Source organism: Astatotilapia calliptera, chromosome 9 (assembly GCF_900246225.1).
Source record: "Astatotilapia calliptera chromosome 9, fAstCal1.2, whole genome shotgun sequence".
NCBI lineage: Eukaryota > Metazoa > Chordata > Actinopteri > Cichliformes > Cichlidae > Astatotilapia > Astatotilapia calliptera.
The window spans coordinates 3,279,917-3,304,403 of NC_039310.1; the positions used below are offsets into that span (position 1 = coordinate 3,279,917).

General features: G+C 44.6%; 1 protein-coding gene across 4 annotated transcripts in view; it reads right to left on the reverse strand.

Annotated features, from left to right (window-relative positions):
• LOC113028780 (polypyrimidine tract-binding protein 2-like) overlaps nt 1-24,487 on the reverse strand; it is a 40,582-nt gene that overhangs the window by 7,928 nt on the left and 8,167 nt on the right. For all 4 annotated transcript variants that reach the window (XM_026179225.1, XM_026179224.1, XM_026179223.1 and 1 more), the window contains exons 9-11: nt 16,793-16,908; nt 14,928-14,961; nt 14,193-14,285 (exon numbers count right to left, since the gene is read on the reverse strand). In XM_026179225.1, the coding sequence (XP_026035010.1) occupies nt 14,193-14,285; nt 14,928-14,961; nt 16,793-16,908 (243 nt within the window). The remainder of the gene's footprint in view (nt 1-14,192; nt 14,286-14,927; nt 14,962-16,792; nt 16,909-24,487) is intronic.

The window sequence follows — 24,487 nt, forward strand, 5'->3', positions numbered from 1 at the left end:
CAGGTCCAGACCAAAAAGGCTATGCAGCGCCTGTACCACCTACGACAACTGAGGAAGTTCAGGGTCTCTCCAAAGATCCTCAGGATTTTCTATACAGGCGCTGTGGAGAGCATCCTCACACAGAACATGACATCGTGGTTTGGGAACAGCTGTGTGAAGGACCCCCCTAAACACACACACCTGCCCTCTCACATCATCTATAATTGACTGAGACAGGACTCTCTTCCAGACACTCTAAACCCAGGCACAATGTACATTTCAAATTCCTTTAATTTTAAATATGTTTATATTGTCTGTATATATATGTATATATATATATATATATATATATATATATATATATATATATATATATAAAAACACCCAGCACGCCCCTGCGGGCGGTTTATCCTTCAAGCTCGGGTCCTCTACCAGAGGCCTGGGAGCTTGAGGGTCCTGCGCAGTATCTTAGCTGTTCCCAGGACTGCGCTCTTCTGGACAGAGATCTCCGATGTTTTTCCCGGGATCTGCTGGAGCCACTCGCCTAGCTTGGGAGTCACCGCACCTAGTGCTCCGATTACCACGGGGACCACCGTTACCTTCACCCTCCACATCCTCTCGAGCTCTTCTCTGAGCCCTTGGTATTTCTCCAGCTTCTCGTGTTCCTTCTTCCTGATATTGCTGTCATTGGGAACCGCTACATCGATCACTACGGCTGTCTTCTTCTGTTTGTCTACCACCACTATGTCCGGTTGGTTAGCCACCACCATTTTGTCCGTCTGTATCTGGAAGTCCCACAGGATCTTAGCTCGGTCATTCTCCACCACCCTTGGGGGCATCTCCCATTTTGACCTCGGGACTTCTAGGTTATACTCGGCACAGATGTTCCTGTACACTATGCCGGCCACTTGGTTATGGCGTTCCATGTATGCCTTGCCTGCTAGCATCTTGCACCCTGCTGTTATGTGCTGGATAGTCTCTGGGGCATCTTTACACAGCCTGCACCTGGGGTCTTGCCTGGTGTGATAGACCCCAGCCTCTATGGATCTTGTTCTCAGAGCTTGTTCTTGTGCTGCCATGATTAGTGCCTCTGTGCTGTCTTTCAGTCCAGCTTTGTCCAGCCACTGGTAGGATTTCTGGATATCAGCCACCTCCTCTATCTGCCGGTGGTACATACCGTGCAGGGGCCTGTCCTTCCATGATGGTTCCTCGTCTCCCTCCTCTTTCTTGGGTTTCTGCTGCCTGAGGTATTCACTGAGCACTCGGTCAGTTGGGGCCATCTTCCCAATGTATTCTTGGATGTTCCTTGTCTCATCCTGGACTGTGGTGCTGACACTCACCAGTCCCCGGCCCCCTTCCTTCCGCTTAGCGTACAGCCTCAGGGTGCTGGACTTGGGGTGAAACCCTCCATGCATGGTCAGGAGCTTTCTTGTCTTTATGTCAGTGGCTTCTATCTCCTCCTTTGGCCAGCTTATTACCCCAGCAGGGTACCTGATCACGGGCAGGGCGTATGTGTTGATGGCCCGGATCTTGTTCTTACCATTCAGCTGACTCCTCAGGACTTGCCTGACCCTCTGCAGGTACTTGGTGGTTGCAGCCTTTCTAGCGGCCTCTTCATGGTTCCCATTTGCCTGCGGGATCCCCAGGTACTTGTAACTGTCCTCTATGTCTGCAATGTTGCCTTCTGGTAGTTCAATCCCCTCAGTTCTGACTACCTTCCCTCTCTTTGTTACCATCCGACTACACTTCTCCAGTCCGAACGACATTCCAATGTCATTGCTGTATAGCCTGGTAGTGTGGATCAGTGAATCGATGTCTCGTTCACTCTTGGCATACAGCTTGATGTCATCCATGTACAGGAGGTGGCTGACAACTGCTCCGTTCCGTAGTCGGTATCCGTAGCCAGTCTTGTTAATGATCTCACTGAGGGGGTTCAGGCCTATGCAGAACAGCAGTGGGGACAGAGCATCTCCTTGGTAGATCCCGCACTTGATGGTAACTTGTGCTATGAGCTTGGAGTTGGCCTCTAGTGTTGTACGCCACATCCCCATTGAGTTCCTGATGAAGGCTCTTAGGGTCCCATTGATCTTGTACAATTCTAGGCATTCCAGTATCCAGCTGTGGGGCATTGAGTCATAGGCCTTCTTGTAATCAATCCAGGCAGTGCACAGGTTGGTCAGTCTGGTCTTGCAGTCTCGGCTGATTGTTCTGTCTACCAGTAGCTGGTGTTTTGCACCTCTGGTATTCTTGCCAATTCCTTTCTGTGTCCCGCTCATGTATTGACCCATGTGCCTGTTCATCTTAGCCGATATGATGCCTGACAGGAGCTTCCATGTAGTACTGAGGCAGGTTATTGGTCGGTAGTTGGAGGGGACCGGTCCCTTCTTGGGGTCCTTGGGGATCAGGACCGTCCGGCCTTCAGTTAGCCATTCCGGGTGTCTTTCGTTAACTAGCAGCTGGTTCATTTGTGCTGCCAGACGCTCGTGGAGTGCAGTCAGCTTCTTCAGCCAGTAGGCGTGAACCATGTCGGGCCCTGGTGCTGTCCAACTCTTCATACTGGAGACCCTTTCTTGGATATCTGCCACTGTGATGGTTACTGGACCCTGTTCAGGGAGGTCGCTGTGGTCTGCCCTCAGATCCTCTAGCCACTGAGCATTGCCGTTATGGGTTGCATCCTTCTCCCATATGCTCTTCCAGTATTGCTCCGTCTCCAGCCTTGGTGGTGCTGTTCTCTTATTGTTCCCTTGCCACTGAGAGTACACCTTTGCTGGTTCTGTGGAGAACAGCTGGTTTATTCTCCTGCCTTCTATCTCTCTGGTGTACCTCCTCAAGCGGCTGGCCAAGGCTGTGAGTCTTTGCTTGGCAGTTTCCAAGGCCTCAGGTATGGACAACTTGCTGTATTTCTTAGGCACCTTATTTGTCGCACCTTTCTGCAACTCCATTAGTTGGCTAACCTCCCTCCGTGCTACTTTGATCTTGCCCTCTAGCCTCCTTCTCCATGGAGAGGTGCGCTTGATTTGCCACACGGAGCAGCGCGAGAGTAAAGCACGAGGGAGGGGCTAATAATCGGCTCAGTCATTTTTAATGATCATTGAAAGCCCAGATCGTAATTGTGATTAAAATTCGATTAATTGAGCAGCCCTAGCTAAACGTAGCCAAAACGAAAGAGATGATCATCAAGATATGTACATTACATATCTCAATCAACAGTCATGGTAGTGTTTTAGTTTAAGGTTTTAATTATCTATCATTCTCACACAGTTGTTATTGTTATTGTTATTATTTTTATCAATATTTTGTAATTCATTTTGTATTTTAGTTTATTCAAGTGACTATTTTATAGCAACATGTCTGGCATGTATGATGTACGAGTGTCTGAATGTGGGGGATGAGCGAGAGAGATAAATATGAAGCCATCATACCAGCTCGGACGTCGCCCGGACAAGGACAGCAGGGTCAGGTGTTGAGGAACCAGGGCACCATGAATGGAAGTGGGCTACTGGAACGGCATCGGTGGGCAAGAGAAAAAAAAATAGGGCACTGTTGGAATGCTACTATGTAAGTAACCCCAGCGGAAGGGGTTATAGGAACAGGATGGCGGAACTATGGAATCGTCGATACCCAGCATCCACATTGATGGCAAATCAACTAGTACCTCAGTGTTCCAATATTTGGAAGAAGGGACTACTCTCATGGCTAGAGGATGGCAAGGGGGAGCCAGGATGACAGGTCAGGGGGAGTCATCATCACCCCCAACTGAGATTGGGTACCAAACCCCAAGTGCAATGGAAGAAGGATCATTGAGTGTAAGAGGAACTGACCTAATAGGATCATGGCCAAGCTTGAAACCTGGATCCAGTTCCTAAGACTAAGTGAAGTACCCTCAGAAGATCTACTAGATGATGTGAATGCAGCACTACAGACAATACCTACCGCCACCATAACCGAGACTAACCAGCTGATCTACACCACGGCAGCAGTGATCAGTGAGATGCTTAGCTACAAGTTGAACAGCCACAAGGAGCAGTACCCTCCATGGAGAAGGAGACTAGAAGTAAAGATCAAGGTAGCACAGCGGGAGGTTAGCCAACTATCGGAGTGGCAGAAAGGTGCAATAAAAAAAGGTGCTTAAGGAGTACAGCAAGCTGTCCATATCTGAGGCCTTGGAAGCTGCCAACAGAACCATCCAAGGTGTACTCCCAGTAACAGGGGAACAATATGAGAACAGTACCACCAAGGCTGGAGACGGAACAATATTGTAAGAGCATATGGGAGAAGGACGCAACCCATAACGCCAATGCTCAGTGGCTAGTGGATCTGAGGGCAGACTACAGCAATCAGAATCAGAATCAGAATACTTTATTGATCCCTGGGGGAAATTATTTTTTGTTACAGTGCTCCATTTTAAACCAACATTAAGACAAGACAGACAATACGCTAACTAAGAATAGTACAATATATACATATATATACATACATACATACATACATACATACATAAGTCACTTATAAATAAATATTTGGAAAAGAAACATGTGTAGCTGTAGCAGCAAACAGTGTGTTAAGTGGATGCGTTGTACAGGGAGATGGCCACAGGCAGGAATGATTTCCTGTGTCGTTCAGTGGTGCTTTTCGGTAATCTCAGTCTCTCACTGAACGAGCTCCTGTGACTGACCAGCATGTCATGGAGTGGGTGGGAGGTGTTATCCAACATTGTCTTTATCTTGGACAGCATCCGCCTCTCCGACACCACCTTGAGGGAGTCCAGCTCCATCCCCACAACATTGCTGGCCTTACGGATCAGTTTATTAAGTCTGTTGGCATCTGCGACCTCCCTGAACAGCGGCAGACATCCAAGAAATGGCCTCCAGTATGAAGAGTTGGACAGCACCAGGCTCTGACATGGCTCAAGTCTACTGGCGGAAAAGGTGACTGTGCTGCAGCAAGGCTTCTGACAAAAACATCTAAGTACTCCCATGTGACACCGTTGCTTATACAGATGCACTGGCTCCCTGTTGAATTCAGAGTCCATTTTAAGATACTGGTTCTGACATTTATAGCTCTTCAAGGACAAGCACCAGCCTACATCATTGAACTTTTACAGCCCTATGTCCCTAGTAGGTCCCTGAGGTCTTGTGATCAGGGCCTACTTGTTATTTACAGCATACAAGGCTGAAAACCAAGGGTGATGGAGCTTTTGCCACTGTGGCCGCCAGACTGTGGAACTCTCTTCCTCTCAAGATCTGCAGACTCAGTGGTCACTTTTAAAAAAACAACTAAAAACACATCTTTTTAGAAGTGCATTTTGTTAACTTTTGTCTCTTTTTGTTTTATACCTTGTGAAGCACTTCGGGGCGATCGTGGCTCAAGAGTTGGGAGATCGCCTTGTAATCGGAAGGTTGCCGGTTCGAGCCCCGGCTTGGACAGTCTCGGTCGTTGTGTACTTGGGCAAGACACTTCACCCGTTGCCTACTGGTGGTGGTCAGAGGGCCCGGTGGCGCCAGTGTCCGGCAGCCTCGCCTCTGTCAGTGCGCCCCAGGGTGGCTGTGGCTACAATGTAGCTTGCCATCACCAGTGTGTGAATGTGTGTGTGACTGGGTGGATGACTGGATATGTAAAGCGCTTTGGGGTCCTTAGGGACTAGTAAGGCGCTATATAAATACATGCCATTTACCATTTACCATTTGTGATCTTTTATCTAGAAATGTGTTATATAAATAAAATTTTACTTACTCCCTGAGTGTGTGGCAGTACAAGTGAACGAGCTGCTAGTTGATTAGAGACACATGGAATGGCTAATCGAAGGCCAGACAGTCCTGATCCCCAAGGACCCCCAGAAGGGACTGGTCCCTTCCATCTAACAACCAATAATCTGCCTGAGTACCACATGTAAGCCTGTGTCAGGCATCATAGCGGCTAAGATGAACAGGTACATGGGTCAGTATATGGCACAGAAAGGATTTGGAAAGAATACCAGAGGCGCAAAATACCAGCTACTGCCATTAATTAATTCTTCCATCTTAAATATGATCAACCCATCTCTAATCGGCTATGTACCACAGGCTTTTAAGGTGGCTGTAGTTAAACCTTTACTCAAAAAGCCATCTATAGACCCAGCAGGTTTGTATCATATCTATCTAATAGATTCCAATTGGTACATGTAAATGGAGAGCCCTCTTCACACATTAAGGTCAGTCATGGTGTTCCACAGGGTTCAGTGCTAGGACCAATTCTGTTTACACTAGCATACATTTTCACTGCTATGCAGATGACACCCAGCTCTTTCTATCCATGAAGCCAGGTAACACACACCAATTAGTTAAACTGCAGGAATGTCTTAAAGACATAAAGACCTGGATGGCCGCTAACTTTCTGCTTCTTAATTCAGATCAAACTGAAGTTATTGTACTCGGCCCTGAAAATCTTAGAAATATGGTATCTAACCAGATTCTTACTCTGGATGGCATTACCTTGTCCTCCAGTAACGCTGTGAGGAACCTTGGAGTCATTTTTGACCAGGACATGTCCTTCAACGCACATATTAAACAAATATGTAAGACTGCGTTCTTCCATTTGTGCAACATCTCTAAAATTAGAAATATCCTGTCTCAGAGTGACGCTGAAAAACTAGTTCATGCATTTATTACTTCCAGGCTGGACGACTGTAATTCATTATTATCAGGAAGTCCTAAAAACTCCCTGAAAAGCCTTCAGTTAATCCAAAATGCTGCAGCAAGAGTCCTGACAGGGACTAGAAAGAGAGCATATTTCTCCTGTTTTGGCTTCCCTTCATTGGCTTCCTGTTAAATCCAGAATTGAATTCAAAATCCTGCTCCTCGCATACAAGGTCCTAAATAATCAGGCCCCATCTTATCTTAACCTCTTAAGCCCCAAGGGAGTTTCTGAGCTTCCTGCTCGAAAATGTAACGCCCAAATTTAATTTATTATTTCTCTGCAGTTACAAACTCTGTCCTTACAATATTGGTATCAAAATAAAGCTAACACTTGGGAAATTTCATCAGTGGTGTAAATATTGAAGCAGATATTACTGTGTCAAAGTTACTGAGACTGGAACACAGAAAAAGTAAGTAGATTTTATCCTCACCTAATTATTTCTTTTTAATTTTTAGCATATAACCCATTGAAAAATATGCCTCAGATCACATTTGGTTCCAGAAATTCAGTAACCAACATATAAACATCATCTGTGCAAAGATTTATGTTTCTAAAGTGAAACAATGAAAAACTACAGCCCTGTCAATACATGAATATCCAGACGTTGTACAAAAATGTCCAATTTTGGCACACAATTGGACACCATGCCAGTTGATTTTTTTTTTAGCATATAGTTAGGGCTGGACCAAGTGACCCTGAATCCTCCCTTAGGTATGCTGCAATAGACGTAGGCTGCCGGGGGATTCCCATGATGCATTGAGTTTTTCCTTTCCAGTCACCTTTCTCACTCAGTATGTGTTAATAGACCTCTCTGCATTGAATCATATCTGTTATTAACCTCTGTCTCTCTTCCACAGCATGTCTTTATCCTGTCTTCCGTCTCTCACCCCAACCAGTCGCAGCAGATGGCCCCGCCCCTCCCTGAGTCTGGTTCTGCTGGAGCTTTCTTCCTGTTAAAAGGGAGTTTTTCCTTCCCACTGTCGCCAAACTGCTTGCTCATAGGGGGTCATATGATTGTTGGGTTTTTCTCTTTACCTATGAAGCGCCTTGAGGCGACTTTTGTTGTGATTTGGCGCTATATAAATAAAATTGAATTGAAAATGCAAGCTCCATGAACGCACACAGCTGTGGATTCCAGCTGCATTCGTAGTTCTGCAAAGACTCCCATAGAGTCGAGCTTTTCAGTTCAATCAGCTGCATTTCGATGTCCTCTGTGTCCAGGAAATTAAGGCAAGACAAACCCAGCTGCTCATTAAAGCTTTCTGGTTTGATCAGAAAAGAAAACATTGGTCCATACGCCTGTGAATTCTGTCTCGAGTCTACGGATGTATCTGTATATTTCCATGGTGCCGATGCAGCGCTGAGCAGACAGCTCCTGAAGCATTTGAAGTGTTGGAATGTGGAAATTTCAACATCGCTTGAAAAAACTGCCAGCTAGCAACGTCCCTCTCACCAGTTGGCTAAGTTATTTTTAGCCAATTACAGGTTGAATCTGGTAGTTGGGGTTACCGTCATTAAGAAGCAGCACAACTAATGTGTCTATGCGAGCTAATTTGTGATATGCACCGCTGGCCCAGCCTTTTATTTTTTTAATGCACCTGCTCAGATTAACTCACTGCGTGACGTGCCCAGGGCTGTGCTGGGACAAAAAAATCAGCCTGAGCATTTTGACTAGAGACTGGCCCACCAAGTATTATAGGAAAAGCCATAAAGCCTTTGAATGAAAACAAACGCTGTTGTGACAGTGATGTACAGTCTTGTTGGTATATGTATGATTTCTATACATTTTACATCTGATAAAAACTTTGGTTGTAAGATTCAGATAATTATTTAATAAAAGTGAGACATTTTAAGTGAGAATAACAAAGAAAAGTATTTCTTTGTGCCCCCCTCTCCCTGTTAATGCCCTACCTGGCCCCTGGCAAAACTTTGCTAGACCCGCCCCTGCACAGTTACCAGCTGTCAGCTACTTAGAAAAGGATCCTGGTGTTATTTGTCTCTCAGAAACAGTTCATAACTTCCCTTCAACTCACTCATGTCACCTAAAAGGTAAACCTGTTTCTCCATCACCTGTTCAGCTCTGATGATCCAGTAAGGACATCTCCTGCTTTCAGCTTCATGTTTACCTCTCACCAGATAACCAAACCATATCATGACCAGCAGCTTTTTTACAGCTGTGGCTCCAGCAAACATCAGCTGATACTAGAAATTAATATTAAATAAATTCTAACAACAGCTGATCAAGCTTAAACGTGCTGCTGTTGTTTAACGCGACATGCGCTGGTTTCTTCTTTCTGGCGCAAAGTGGGCGATAAACAAACACGAGAGAAAAGCCGATCAGCTGATCATTGATCAGTTTCATGATTGAAGTAGAAACAGGAGAGAGAATGAGAGAAGAAGAGCCAGTTATGCAGCGTAAATACACAGAATAACTCCAGCTTTGTGTCTTTTTCTATTCTAGCTGAAGTACGGGACAAACTGTGTTCCTTTTCAGCTCAATACAAAACGTAATATTTTCTCTGAATACGTGACGATTCCGTTTTTTACGGGACGGTTGGCAACTCTACTAACTAACCTTATGAATAAACAGCACAGAGGCACTAATCATAGCAGCACAGGAACAAGCTCTGAGCACAAGATCCATAGCGGCTGGGGTCTATCACACCAGGCAAGACCCCAGGTGCAGGCTGTGTAAAGATGCCCCAGAGACTATCCAGCACAGAAGTGCAGGGTGTAAGAAGCTAGCAGGCAGGGCATACATTGAACGCCATAACCAAGTGGCCAGCATAGCATACAGGAACATCTGTGCCATGTATGGCCTGGAAGTCCCAAGGTCAAAATGGGAGACGCCCCCAAGAATGGTGGAGAATGGCCGAGCTAAGATCCTGTGGGACTTCCAGATACAGACAGACAAAATGGTGGTGGCTAACCAAGCTGGAAAATTACCAAGTGCTCAGAGAAGAGCTCAAGAAGATGTGGAGGGTGAAGGTAGCAGTGGCCCCAGTGGTAATCAGAGCACTTATTGCAGTGACTTCCAAATTAGGCGAGTGGCTCCAGCAGATCCCAGGAACAACATCGGAGATCTCTGTCCAGAAGAGTGCAGTCCTAGGAACAGCTAAGATACTGCGCAGGACCCTCAAGCTCCCAGGCCTCTGGTAGAGGACCAGAGCTTGGAGGATAAAGACCGCCTAAAGGGGCGAGAGGGGAATGCATTCGATCTCGAACAAAGCACTAAAAGGATTTTGTTATGTTAAATAGATGGATACTTTATTGAGCCCATAAGGGAATTTTTTTGTGTCACAACAGCATGATAAAGTAAAAATAGTAGAGTCTACAATACACAACAATAAACAACACAGTTAAAATAAGAGTGTCACAGGTGTCCAATAAGGGCCTTATATTATGAGATATAATTCCTGCAGTATACAACAGTGACAAAAAACAATGAAAAGTAAAAATGGTTTAAATAGTAAAGTAAAAGTTGGTTAAAAAAAAGTAAATGTAAGACTGGCGTTGTGTAAGAGAGAAGTGTAAGTTGCATTTAATAAATAAAATGTAGACTATAAATTTGCCTTAGAAGTGTGGAGTAGAGCAGGTGCGATGGGTTATCCATGGTGGAGCACAGTCCCGTCTCTCAATGACTCAAATGCCTCCAAGTTCTGATTTATGATGCTTCCAGCTTTGCGGATTACTTTATTGATCCTACTGCCATCTCCGGCACTGACGTATCACTGCAGACCCCACCCACCCTGGCAATGGACTGTTTAAAATGCTTCCATCTGGTAAGCAGTATAGGAACATACAAACATGCACCACCAGACTGAGGGAGAGCTTTTCCCCCAGATCTGTGAAATACATCTAAATTCTATTTGTGACTTCCTGCACACATAGATAGTGTCCATTCAACTGTTTTATAGTGCACCTCAAATCAACTCCATGCCTTTTATTTGCTAAACTGACAATGACATAATGAAGGAATTGCCCACACCTGGCCATGGAATCGACTTTGAGTCAATTAGCTAATTACTTTTGGCACGTGTTAAGGAGCAAAAACTCTTAAACCCTTCACCCAATTTCAATGTGGATACCCTCAAATGGAAGCTGAAAGTCTACACATTGTCCATATCGGTTATATAACTGTAATTGGAATAGGTTTCTGTAAACACGTATTTTTTAAAAAACAAACACACAAAAAAAACAACAACTTGTGTCTGATGTGTGCCGAGGTACCAAAACAAAACTTCGTTATGTGTGAACATATAATAACAATAAAAGATGCTTGCTCTTCTTCCAGACTTCTCCACATAGTTCCTCACCACTCCTGCCCAACCTTAAAGACGTGGTCGGCAATCCAGGAGACAGGAGAAGTGGTGATACCCATCCCGAGCAACTTCTCACTTGAATTGTTTTTCCTTGGAAAGACAAGTAATATGATTCTCACAATGCTACCAGTTCCACGCATGTGAAAGCGAGCATGTTGCAACAGGCAGATAACAGCATCATCCACCCCCACAAGAGGCTGGTAAGTGAACCGAAGAGTGTTGAGAGCATGTTTCACCTGGAAGCTAAGTCGGGCAAGAACCAGTCTCTCCAGCACCTTGATGACATGTTAACGTCAAGGTAACTGGTCTGAAGTCATTCAGACCTGATGCGACCAGGGTCTATAGCTTTGCTTTGGTGTAGTCCCTACACTTACGCTCTTAGCTGGACACCAATCACTAGGGATGGGTAGCGGTATCTGGTGCCATTATGGCACCGGTTCTGACATAACCGGTAGTAACCAGACCGAAAAGCAGCGCACATTTCAGTGCTTTTTTTTTTTTCTTGAGATGTCATACACTTTGGATTCTAGCCAATCATTTTACCTTTCCAAGGATAGTAGGCGGTACGGTACGTATGTTCTTTTAGAGCAGAGCTACAGATTAAAAATGGTCAAAGCGGTCAAAAGTCTGGCTGTACACAGCAAGAGATGCAAACTCAGCAGCCTGCAACAAGTGCTTTAAGGTGATAGCTGCAGAAAAGGCTAACATTGTTATCCTTTTACAAAAAAAAAAAAACAAACACAGCTAAACATGAGAGGTTTTAGGACAAAGTTTGTGTTTTCCATTGTTTAAGCACCGGTTCCAACCAAAGGAGGTATGTTGTATCAACAGAAAAGGCTAACTTGGTTATCATTTTGCAGAAAAAAAAGAGACTGCTAAGAGGTTTATGGACAAAGTTTGTGTTCTCCATTCTTTAAGCACCGGCACCGTTTCAAAAGTACCAGTTTGGCACCGGTATCGGATAAAACCTAAACAATACCCATCCCTACTATCACAGTCCGGTATGAGGACTGGCAGCAGGGGACCCAGTACTGACCCTGTTAAGATAGAGAGTCAGTTCATTGTTCGTGCTGTGTGCAGGCTACTGCCAATTTATCTGATTGAGGGCATCAGCTGCATCTCTCCACACCTCTTTGGTGTTATTCAGATGGACTTTGGTCTGTATGCATCTACACCTTATTAGCCCCACATTCAACTCATTCAGCAGGGCCTTCTTGTCAATGTTGATCCAGGACTTATTGTTGGAAAAACAGCATACAGTCCTGGCTGGGATTCAATTCAATTCAATTTTATTTATACAGCGCCAAATCCCAACAACAGTCGCCTCAAGGCGCTTTAGGTATCTTCACAGAAATGTATGTAGTCAGTGATGCAGTTGATGTCAACCCCATGTGGATCACAGAGCATGTCCCTGGCTGTAGTCCTGCAGGGGCTCTGTCTTCCTTACCTTGCCTTCTCACAGATTTGTTGGCAACAGGAAGTCTTAGAAATGGAAGAACTGCGCGTGTCCATCGTTATAGCAACACAGCTGAGCGTCCCATGACGTAATTAGTATGTGACGCGCACGCTACAAAGTGGACATCGAGGCGACGATATGCCTGCTGCTCAGTCTGTGGACCATGGCATTGTTTTTTCTAGCCATTTCCTTTGTTGCCAGGTTTTAAAAACGGCGGTTTTGATTTTCATGAATGAGACACTCTCGTGACGCCACTGACTAGCCAACTGGTGGCATGCAGTCTGTTGACGTCACATTTTGGGATCATTTGGAACCATGGCCAAGTAGGTGCTAAAAAAAGGACCTGTTACCTGGTACTATGACCTAATGGCAAACCCTGAAAACTGTGACGAGCCAACCTGAATAGGTACTAATTGAAAAGAGGCTTAAGTGTCCTGTATGATGACACACAGAAGGACTCTTTATTTTTTTTATTTTTTTTTGTTTTTGCATAAATGGATAACAGTTTGCTGGTAAATTGCAAACTGCATCCAGGACAAATAACCATGTTACAATGCTAACTTCATCTCTTTTAAAGTAAATGGCCTGTAAATGGCCTGTATTTGTATAGCGCTTTTCTAGTCCCTAAGGACCCCAAAGCGCTTTACACAACCTGTCATCCACCCATTCACACACACATTCACACACTGGTGATGGCAAGCTACAATGTAGCCACAGCCACCCTGGTACTGGGGCGCAAGTACCTGCAGAAAACATGCAGACACAGAGCTAGCCAATGAAAAAGCTGAGTGCATGCTGACCCAGAACCATGTGTAACAAAAGGATGAGGAAGTCAGGCTTGAGCACTGTAGCCTCTATTTCTACCTATACGTGTGTTTCTATCGGGCGATCGTGGCTCAAGAGTTGGGAGTTCATCTTTTAATCGGAAGGTTGCCGGTTCGAGCCCCGGCTTGGACAGTCTCGGCCGTTGTGTCCTTGGGCAAGACACTTCACCCGTTGCCTACTGGTGTGTGTGAATGGGTGGATGACTGGATATGTAAAGCGCTTTACTAGTCCTTAGGGACTAGTAACACACTGGTCCTTAGGGACTAGTAAAGCGCTATATATGGTAAATGGCCTGTATTTGTATAGCGCTTTACATATCCAGTCATCCACCCATTCACACACACATTCACACACTGGTGATGGCAGCTACATTGTAGCCACAGCCACCCTGGGGCGCACTGACAGAGGCGAGGCTGCCGGACACTGGCGCCACCGGGCCCTCTGACCACTACCAGTAGGCAACGGGTGAAGTGTCTTGCCCAAGGACACAACGACCGAGACTGTCCAAGCCGGGGCTCGAACCTTCTGATTACAAGGCGAACTCCCAACTCTTGAGCCACGATCGCCTCATTATAAATACAGACATTTACCATTTCTACAGTGACATCACTGGTTGCCATCTTTGCTTTGAGTTCTTATGTAAAAACTAAAAGACAGTGTGTATGTGTCCTCACGATATGCATTTGTGCTGGTGTGTGGGACTGTATTCTAATGTTTATATTGTTAGCTGCCAATTATACAAGCCTGCGTTTCAGCTCATTTTACTGAGTAAAAAAGTAACAGAATTACTTTCTCTGGCAAGTAATGACTGTGCTGCATTATATTTAAGAAAAGTGTAATGATCAACACAGGACCAAAATATTTATTACACAGCATACTATGGGACTTGCACTACAGACGAGTCAGACATCCATATAACAGAGATATCCACTTACCTAGCTGGGCCTGATTGGACTCAGACATCTGTATGAGAGCACTGTCCTTCTTGTTGTAAAGAATTTTCACCCTCTGGACATCACCATACACTCCTGTGACAGACCCAGAAGCCGGCAATAGGAGAAGAGGTTGGGACGAAAAAAAGCAGGCAGTTAGAAAAATCTCAAGGTTTCACAGGAGACAAGGATATTTAAAAACAAGGTACAGCAGAGACGACAGCATAGAAACACAGGTTTATTTTAGACTGTAGAGTGTGAGGTGTATGAAAGTGTGTGAAAAAACAGATAAAGGATAAAGAAGAAGCACCCTCTAAGCAGAAACGTTATCAAGCTATGTGAGATGGCTAAAAATAAAAACAGCATGCAAAAACCAATGGCTTAGACATGCATTAACTTCTTACTAAGTAGTAAATTTTAGGGCAAAGTAATGACATGACATAACCCAAACCAATTAACAGGCGGTCAATGAGGATTCAAAATGACCAAATCTACAATCAGCAAACAAATATAGAGAAGCTTGTAATGCTAACAATGACAATATTAATAATAACTATGATAATAACTATGATAATAATAATAATAATAATAATAATAATAATAATAATAATAACAACAACAATAATAATAGTAACAACAACAACAAAAAGTCAGAATGAAAGTAGAATAGAAAGAGTAGATACAAGAAAGAAAAGTAGAGCTAAAGAAAGAAGAGAGAGAGAGCTAACGATAACATACCGAAGAGGGTAAACAGACTTTGGGGCGTAACCATCTTTAGAGGGAGAGAAGAGCAACAAGCAGCGTGAGACAGGTAGAGAGGTAGAAGAGTCGGAGCGGAGCGGAGGTAGAGATGGACAGATCGATCCAGAACGGAGGTAGGTAGGAGGAATGGTGGTTTTTGTTTTTCCCCGGAGAGTGATGGAGGTGGTGGGTCATGGAGGAGGGGAGCAAGCGGTGGATGAGGGGTCATGGAGGGGAAGAAGGGTTGGTTAATATGGGAGGAAGAAAGGGTGATTGAAGGTTATAAATTTATAAAATCCCCACCAGCACACGGAGTGAAGGTGGAGCAGGGTAGAGAGAGAGAGAGAGGGGGGGGGGGGGGGGGGGGAGAGCGAGAAAGAGAGCGAGAGGGAGAGAGAGCGAGCGAGAGAGAGAGAGAAATCAGGGAGGCAAATGCAAATTTGGGTAAGGAGATTTAAAAAATGAGGAATGGGGAGGGACAAAAAAAATAAAATACAGGTCAGTACACTGGAATAATGCAAGTAGTTTGGTCAGAGATAATGGCTTGGATCAATGTTGTCTTTGGAGAAAATAGAGCAAAGTTTAAAAAAAAAACTGGCTTTCATCCTAGACAAGCATGGGATAAAGGTACATTCATCTCAAATCATAATAATATTCAAACTCATTCACAACAATGGGACAAATAGAACATGCAGCAGCTGTGAGAAAACTGAATGTCTTTCAGCAATGGTGTGACACGAGTTCACAAGGAGATTAGATAGCATGCAGTATAAAAGGCAACAAAATCTTGCATGAAAGAGTTGATGTGAAGGCCACTTCAGTATAACATGGCATTCACACAAATCCACAAAGCTAAAAGAAAGCATGAGCACAGTATCTTAGCATCAGGGCTTTAAGTGGTGTAGATACTGTCCAAAGGCAGAATAACACAACCATTCACAGAGATGAGCAGAGCAGACAAGTCAGATGCCAAATCAGTTTAAACACACAAACCAAAAACAGAAGAAAAGGGATAAAAGAGCAAGCAGCAGGTGTTTGTTCCCAGGGCTTAGACACAGTTAGGAGACCACAGAATGATTTCATATGAGCTTTCATATGAGCTGAGGAGAGGTGAGGAGAGCTTAGAGAGAAAAAGAGAAGACAGACAGTTAGCAGAGTTAGATGCAGTTTGACAAGAAAAGGGAAGGTTTGATTATCAGAACAGGAAAGAGGGGAGAGGGTTCGGGTGCCTATGAAATAAACGTCAAATCCTGCAGTCACCAAGTGGACCAAAAAAGGAAAAACAGGGGGGGAGAATAAGTTCTTGCTTTTAAGAACAACACAAAATTACAGTAAAGAAATGTTCATAGGAAAAGTATCTTATAAAACTAGACCTACAACAGGAGCCCAGATGTAGAACATCAACTGCTCCACACAGCTCAGTGATTACAATGAAAATGATGTCTACACACGCTGGTTAGGAGGTAACACATATAGGCAACAGGCTATCTGAATGCGAACAAATATTATACAATCAAAGGAACCTTTGGGAAACTACAGCTTACATAAAGGAAGCCTTGTTTTTCCTGCAGTTCTAAGACTAGAAAGTTCATGAAAAGCAAACTGTGTGTTCAGTCTGTGTGTGTCTCACACAAAAGCAAAGTAAATTATCAAGATTAACAGATTCAAGTGTCAAACATGAGTTTTTTTATACACATCTTTAATGACAAGCACAAGAAAACAAATCTGGAAATAGAAAAACTGACCCACAGCGAGCAACAGAAAAAACAGGAACAGATGAATGGAGGTGGTGTGTAGGAGCGGTGGAGTTTTAATTGTAGACTTTCCATTTTACTGGTGTTACTGGTGTCAGTATTACTAACCTCTTCATTGAGGTTGCTAACCAGCAGGACCCCACTGGAGCCTGTCTGCCCAGCGAGGGCCACCCTGCCCGCTGCAGCAGCAGCAGCTGCCGCCGCACTCAGAGGGTTCAGAGCTCCTGACGGGAAGCAGACAATCACGGAGTGGAAAATCATTAACGATGTTGATGATGGTGACAATACATCATGGGAAGAACACAGTACAACCCTCTCAAACCTTGCATGTCTGACCACACAAAACTGTTTCTTTGTACCATACACAAAGACATTTTCTACTGTCTGATACACTGGATGCACTTTATCATTGTTTTCCAAAAATGATCACAGTAACTGTAACAAATGCAGTAATGCAGCCCAGACACACTGGGTTGTGTTTCTCTTCCTCCTGGGTATCTATCACATGCGAGGTGAATGGTGTTACCCTCTTAAAATAATCTCAAAATAAGAATGTGGACATGTAGTTGTAGGAATAGTAGTTTTTGTTTCACCCAACCAACTCCTACCAGTGGCGTTTAGAAGCTGTGATTTCGCACCAATAACCAGGGACACAGTTCAGCTTTGGAGCCAATCAAACTGAGGGCAGATCACAGACTGTTGTTCTACATAGAGATTGAAAATGTGACGTCACTCAGGGGTAAAACCGCAAAGGATTCTGGGAACTCGTGGCAAGAGGTACTAGCGCACGCAGGCTTTCAATTGAAATCAGTTACACAGCGATAAAAAGAAACACAAAAATGTCAAGAAGCTGTTGTATTATTAACTGCAATAGCCAGTCACATGACAGCCACGGGAAGCCGACGGGTAAAGAGATCGGTTGTTATCGGATTACGTCGTTGAAGAGAAATTGTTCGAGTCGTGTTTCCGAAGTAACAAAGACGCGACTGGATTGCAGCCATTCAAAGACCAAATATAACGTCCCAGAACACTCCAGCTCACAGGTTAGTCTGCTCCAAGCATTTACACAAAGGTCAGTCTGCTGTTGTAGTTAATGCGTCATTTTTCTTAACATAATTGGTGATATAGGTTACAAGCAAGTCTGGCGCTGAACAGAAATTGTCGCTCCTTTGTTTATTGTGCATAAATAGTGAATTGTCCTGACACAATATTGCATTTCGCTTCTGTTATTATGGTACATTGACAAAAACATATACTTTTATTCACAGGATAAAACAGTTGTTTTGTATCACTAATTGCCCAGTGCGATTACAGCATACAATATTATTGTCACTGCTACATTTCTGTGATGCTACCAGAAATTATTTCCACTACTAATTAATTACCGTTGATCTCAAAGGTCCTATTAATAAACGGTTAAGGAATGTGTATTTATGAAGACGATTTGTGAGACTGGTAAACTTATGATAGGTACGATGGTCTTTACTTTCTACACGGTGCATTTCAAGGTCCTGCACCCATCCGTCGGTAAACTGTACCTGGGCTTGTTGCAGTGACCGGAAGTTACTAAACTTCATGAGTGTGTGCACTCACTCCAAGAACCGTATAATTATAAATATGAGCGTGGTGAAGTTGGGCAGCACGCTAACGTCTTTTGTCCCTCTGTGTGCTCGTAAGGATCTAACACTTTCACTCCTTTGATTTTTATCCTCGTATCTTTTCTTTGACTTTTCATCAAGTCTGTCTTTGTACGGACCGGCATTGTACACGTTTTGTACATAACATTTTGGGGGGCAAAGAAAGAGCAAGAATTTATTGGAACCGAAGAATGAACGTTTTGTGGTGCTGCAAATGCTTGCGTTGCAAGACAAGACAATAAGACAAGATGGCGCCGAGTATGGCAGCCTCGTCGCGAGCTCCCCCAAGCAACGGCTTTCTTCTGTGTTTAATTTTACTTTTCCTTTATTTTTTCACGAGCAGCACTTGTCTCCTTGTGTACGACCGACAAACCTTACTGGACATAAAAGACGGTCTTTCTTATAACTTTCCGGAGTTCAAGTTTTGCAACACGGACGCTCCGTTTGCAGACCCCCCATTCATCTCACCTGAGACGCCTTTGTTCTCTGGCCCTGGAGGCCGCAAACGCCGACGCAGAGGGAGAAGATCTGGCGTTCTGGTTCGACTGAGACGGCGCACTTACAGACCACCGTTACCCAGTTTATTACTGGCTAATGTGCAGTCTCTGGAGAACAAGCTGTGCGAGCTTCGGGCACGGATCTCATTCCAGCGAGAGATGCGGGACTGCTGCGTGATCTGCCTCACAGAAACCTGGCTATCGGACAAGGTACCGGACTCCGCAATACAACTACCGGGGTTCTCTGTGCACCGCGCGGACAGGTCACAGGATCTTACTGGGAAAAGCAGAGGCGGTGGTGTGTGTTTCATGATCAACAACAGCTGGTGTGATTATGCGAACGTGCACCCGGTCAAATCCTTCTGCTCACCGGACCTGGAGTACCTGATGATTAAGTGCCGGCCATTCTGGCTACCGAGGGAATTTACAGCAGTGATTATTACGGCTGTTTACATTCCCCCACAAGCCGACACTGACGAGCACTCAGGGAACTGTACAGCGCGATCAGCAGCGAGGAAACCGCACACCCAGAGGCGGTGTTTATCACGACCGGGGACTTTAATAAGGGAAACCTGAAGAAAGTCTCACCAAAACTCCATCAACACATCCTTTTCAACACACGTGGAAACCGGCTACTCGACCACTGTTACACCTCTTTCCGGGATGCGTACAAAGCCCTCCCCCGCGCCCCATTCGGCCAATCAGATCACTGCTCCATCCTGCTCCTGCCCGCCTACAGGCAGAAGCTGAAACAGGAAGCTCCAACCCAGAGGGCGGTGCACTGTTGGACGGACCAATCGGAGTCTGCGCTGCGGGACTGTTTTGATCACGCGGACTGGGAAGTGTTTAACGTGGCTGCTAGGGACATTGATGAGTACACAGACTCAGTCTGTGGATTTATCAGGAAATGCGTGGAAGATGTCGTCCCATCCAGAACAGTCAAATCCTTCCCAAATCAAAAACCCTGGATTAACGGAGATGTTCGCGCGGCACGGAACACCGCCTTTGCCTCCGCGAACACATCGGACTACAAACACGCACATTACCAACTCCGGAAGACGATCAAAGCAGCCAAACGTGAGTACAGGGACAGGGTGGAGCAACAGTTTGACAACCCTCGGAGTATGTGGCAGGGACTAAACACGATCACAGACTTTAGAGGGAAAACCAGCACACCGCAGACCACGGCCTCTCTGTGTGAGGATCTAAACGTATTCTACGCTAGATTCGACACAGCGAACACCATGAGACCGGACAGTGTGCGCACCGCGGATGACGTCAGTGCGCACACTGTGTCTGAGGAGGATGTGCGGAAGTGCTTCAGGAAGGTGAACGCACGCAAAGCTACTGGTCCGGACGGGATTCCCGGCCGCGTCCTCAAGTCATGCGCGGCTCAGCTGGCTGGAGTGTTCACGCACATCTTCAACCTTTCCCTCTCTCTGTCTGTAGTCCCAGCCTGCTTCAAAATGGCCACCATCGTCCCTGTACCCAAATCCTCCACCATCTCCTCATTGAACGACTGGCGACCTGTAGCCCTGACCCCCATCGTAAGCAAATGCTTCGAGAAGCTGGTCAGGGACTTCATCTGCTCTGCACTACCCGACTCACTGGACCCTCTACAGTTCGCATACCGCCACAACAGGTCCACTGATGATGCCATAGCCCTGACACTACACACTGCCCTGTCACACATGGAGAAGAGAGACACGTATGTGAGAATGCTGTTTGTAGATTACAGCTCAGCATTCAATACCATCGTTCCCTCGAAGCTGGACAGGAAACTGCAGGATCTAGGACTGAGCAGCTCCCTCTGCAGCTGGATCCTTAGCTTCCTGTCTGACAGACGCCAGGTGGTCAGACTGGGCAGCATCACCTCATCCCCCGTCACACTGAACACTGGTGCTCCACAGGGGTGTGTACTGAGCCCTCTCCTGTACTCACTCTACACCTACGACTGCACAGCCACTAACAGCTCCAACATCATTGTGAAGTTTGTAGACGACACTACAGTGGTGGGTCTTATCACCAATGGTGATGAGACGGCTTACAGGGAGGAGGTCAGCGCCCTGACCCACTGGTGTCAAGACAACCATCTCACCCTCAACGTCGCAAAGACAAAGGAGTTGATAGTGGACTTCCGGAGGTGCAGAGAAGTACACACCCCCATCACCATCAACGGCGCTGCTGTGGAGAGAGTGAGCAGCTTCCGGTTCCTTGGAATACATGTCATGTTTCTCAGGTCTTTGTCTGAATTTCTACGAACATTATTGCTAAGGATTGTCTTATTGCATTGGAGTCACACTGGGTTAAATATGTACACTTGGGTTTTAAGGGGTATTTATTATTTTCTTCTTTTTTTTGGGTTGTATGGAAGCCCCAAACGCAATTTCATTGTTCTTGACAATGACAATAAATAAATAAATACTAAATACTAAATACATCTGGCTGAGGATCTTACGTGGTCAGGACACATAAACAAAACAGTGAAGAAGGCGCAGCAGCGCCTCTTCTTTCTCAGGAGACTGAAAAGATTCGGCATGAGCCCCCGCATCCTCAGGACCTTCTATCACTGTGCCATTGAGAGCATCCTCACTGGATGCATCACCACCTGGTATGGCAACAGCACCGCCTACAACTGCAAAGCTCTCCAGAGAGTAGTGCGGTGCTCTGAACGGATAATTGGAGGTGAGCTTCCCTCCCTCCAAGACATCTACAGGAAGCGGTGCCTGAGGAAAGCGGGGAGGATCATCAAGGACTCCAGTCACCCCAGCCATAAACTGTTCAGACTGCTTCCATCAGGAAGGAGGTTCTGCAGCATCTGGTCCCGTACCAGCAGACTGAGAGACAGCTTCTTCCACCAGGCCATCAGACTGCTGAACACGTCATAGACACCTCAGCTTCACTACTGGAACTTCAACATTATGCACTCCACACTGTATATAAATGCCACTTGTTTTGCACATATTCAACTCTGTATATTTTATATATTTTATTATTATTATTTTTTTTTTACTATTTAATTTGTAAAAATGTGTACACACACACACACACACACACACACACACACACACACACACAGGAAAATATTTAGTATACACATCCAGAAATGCATACACTATTATATATTGTACATATATTTATTAGTTTCAGGTTGGCCATTCTTGTATTTTGCTCGTTTGTGTTGTTGTGTTTTGCATATCTCTGTTGCTTGTGGGGCTCGCACACAAGAATTTCACTTGCATGTGCTGTGCCAGTGTGCCTGCACATGTGATGTGACAATAAAAGTGATTTGATTTGATTTGCATGCAATGCGCGAAAGTCACGTGGTCTGTCGATCTCTATTAGACCCTGACACAAGACAGAGGTTATATTGAATAGATGGAACAACTTACTTATAGCGTTACAAACATTACCTACGGTAGTTAACGTTCTATTTTGAGTTTCCTTTACGGTAATTCAACACACACTCACAACTTGACCCATGACACCTTAATGACTCCCATGATGAGAGGGTGGGTCAACAACTCTCAGGATTTTCTCCTAGGTGAAAACTCCACTACGCCATTTATTCTCTTTTGCTTATCCTCATCATGACCGCAGAGGAGGAGGAGTCTATCCCAGTTACCATAGGGCGAAAGGAAGGGTACACCTTACACAGGTCACCAGTATGTCGCAGAGCTAACACAGAGAACCAAACAACCATTCAGACTGTGGGCAATTTAGAATTGGACTGGTAATCTGGCATAACGGGCCAATGGACCGGCCTGAAGAGCTGTTGCACCAGCTGTACGAACACTGACAGCAGCCCATTCTTTCATTTAGACACTGTACTACCCAATCAAATCTCTTAATGCGATCAGCCCCTCCCCTACCTTCATTGTGACCTCACACAGCTGGTACAAGACGTGAGGAAGAGACAATATGTAGATGGTATGATAAGCTATGTACATTAGACTATACGGCAAGATTTAAGAAAGGGCACTAACTCACGTACACACGAAGAAACTTCATCAATTGGTTTAAGTCTAAATAAGGGAACCGAGTCAGTCAGTGGTACCAAGTCTCATGTTGTGGTGGTGACGGTCCAAGAAATGTGACTGGTGCAAAACCAAGCTTTTACCTACTGCAGAAACTGTCAGAAGCTGACACCGTGTGGATGCAAACCTGAATCTGTGGTCTTACCTGCACAGAAATGTGCATGTGCAATATTTGAGACCAGACACATTTCTGCAATTACACAGATTTGGGGGTTTAAATTAACCCTTTAAGACCTACCATAGAGCCAAGTCCGCCAGAGCTTATATTATATTTTTACATGTTGTGGAGCCATTTTTGGGAGCATTTCAAGTTGCTATACATCAATACAACCATTATAGCCCAAATTCTAATAATATGTCTGCATTAAGTCCATAGTAACTACAGAAATTGCAAAAAAGTGCAATAAACTACAAAGAATTTGAAAATCGTCTTTTGTTTTTTTAAACATATATTTCTAGTTAGAGAAATTTAAGAGGCTCATCCCTCAAAACTGCAAATACAAAAAAGTTGCACAAACTAGTTTCCCACCACAGGAAATTTATTTTAAGTGTCTTCATAGTTTTATTTTTGAAATACACCAATTTTCATATACTGCAGGAAAAACGAAAAAACAATCCTATGATGCAAATTTGCAAAAAAAAGTAGCATATGCATCAAAATAAACTATTTCCAGCAGTGCAATATGAGTCCTCAGCATCCCAGAAATGACACAAAGTCATAAAGTCAAACATAACTTTTAAAAAGACCAGCATAGGCTCATGAGGGCCCTGATGGTAAAAAACTACATTCCCGCGAAAATGACGTCACTTCCGGTTTCGGGCAGGTCATGGTGGACATGCAAAAGTTCGCGCTGACGTCTATTCCAACGTAGGAAGTGTTATGAACAGCTGATCGGATCGGCAAAGCGTGTTTCTGGAATATTATGTTTTTGTTGCTGCAAGTGCTTTTTATGCAGTTTTTGCAAAGCTTTATGTGGAAGGAAACTGTGACCGAGGACAAGCTGATGGCATAAGATGTAAGTACAACTCCTCTGGTTTCATATGCAAAAAAGATTATTGCGCTAGCTTAAGTGGTTGCAGAGCTACCGGGATTTTAAAAAAGTTACGCAAAACGGAGCGTGCCCGCTCCGACCGGCTTTAAAGGGTTAAACAGACGAGCTTTTTATTTTGTGTATTAGATACACCCTTGCTCTGCTCAACCTCCACAGAGAAAATGACAAAGTCAGTATGAGAAGAGGGACACCTCAGTGTCAACCATGTTCATTTTATTTTGTGAAACATACTGGGACTAATTCCAAAGTATGACTGGGAAGTGAGTGAGCAATTTAAAAATGTAAGTGGCTAATCGGATTTTTCAAATTAATGGTTCCAGAGAGACAAATATTTCTGGTGCTTGAATCCACTTTTGAAAGGATGTAGAGTTATCCGCAGCAGGAACAACAGGCACTTTAAGATCCTTCCTAATATCTTTTCTTCTTGCCACTGTATTCAAAAAACCTGAATCCTACTGACCAGCAAAGGAAAAACAAACAAAGAAACAGCTTACTTTTAAAGAGGTGATCTTATGATCAATTGCGATCAAGTGCATCCAAGTGTATTACAGTATCTAGCTGCTACTTAACCACTCAATTC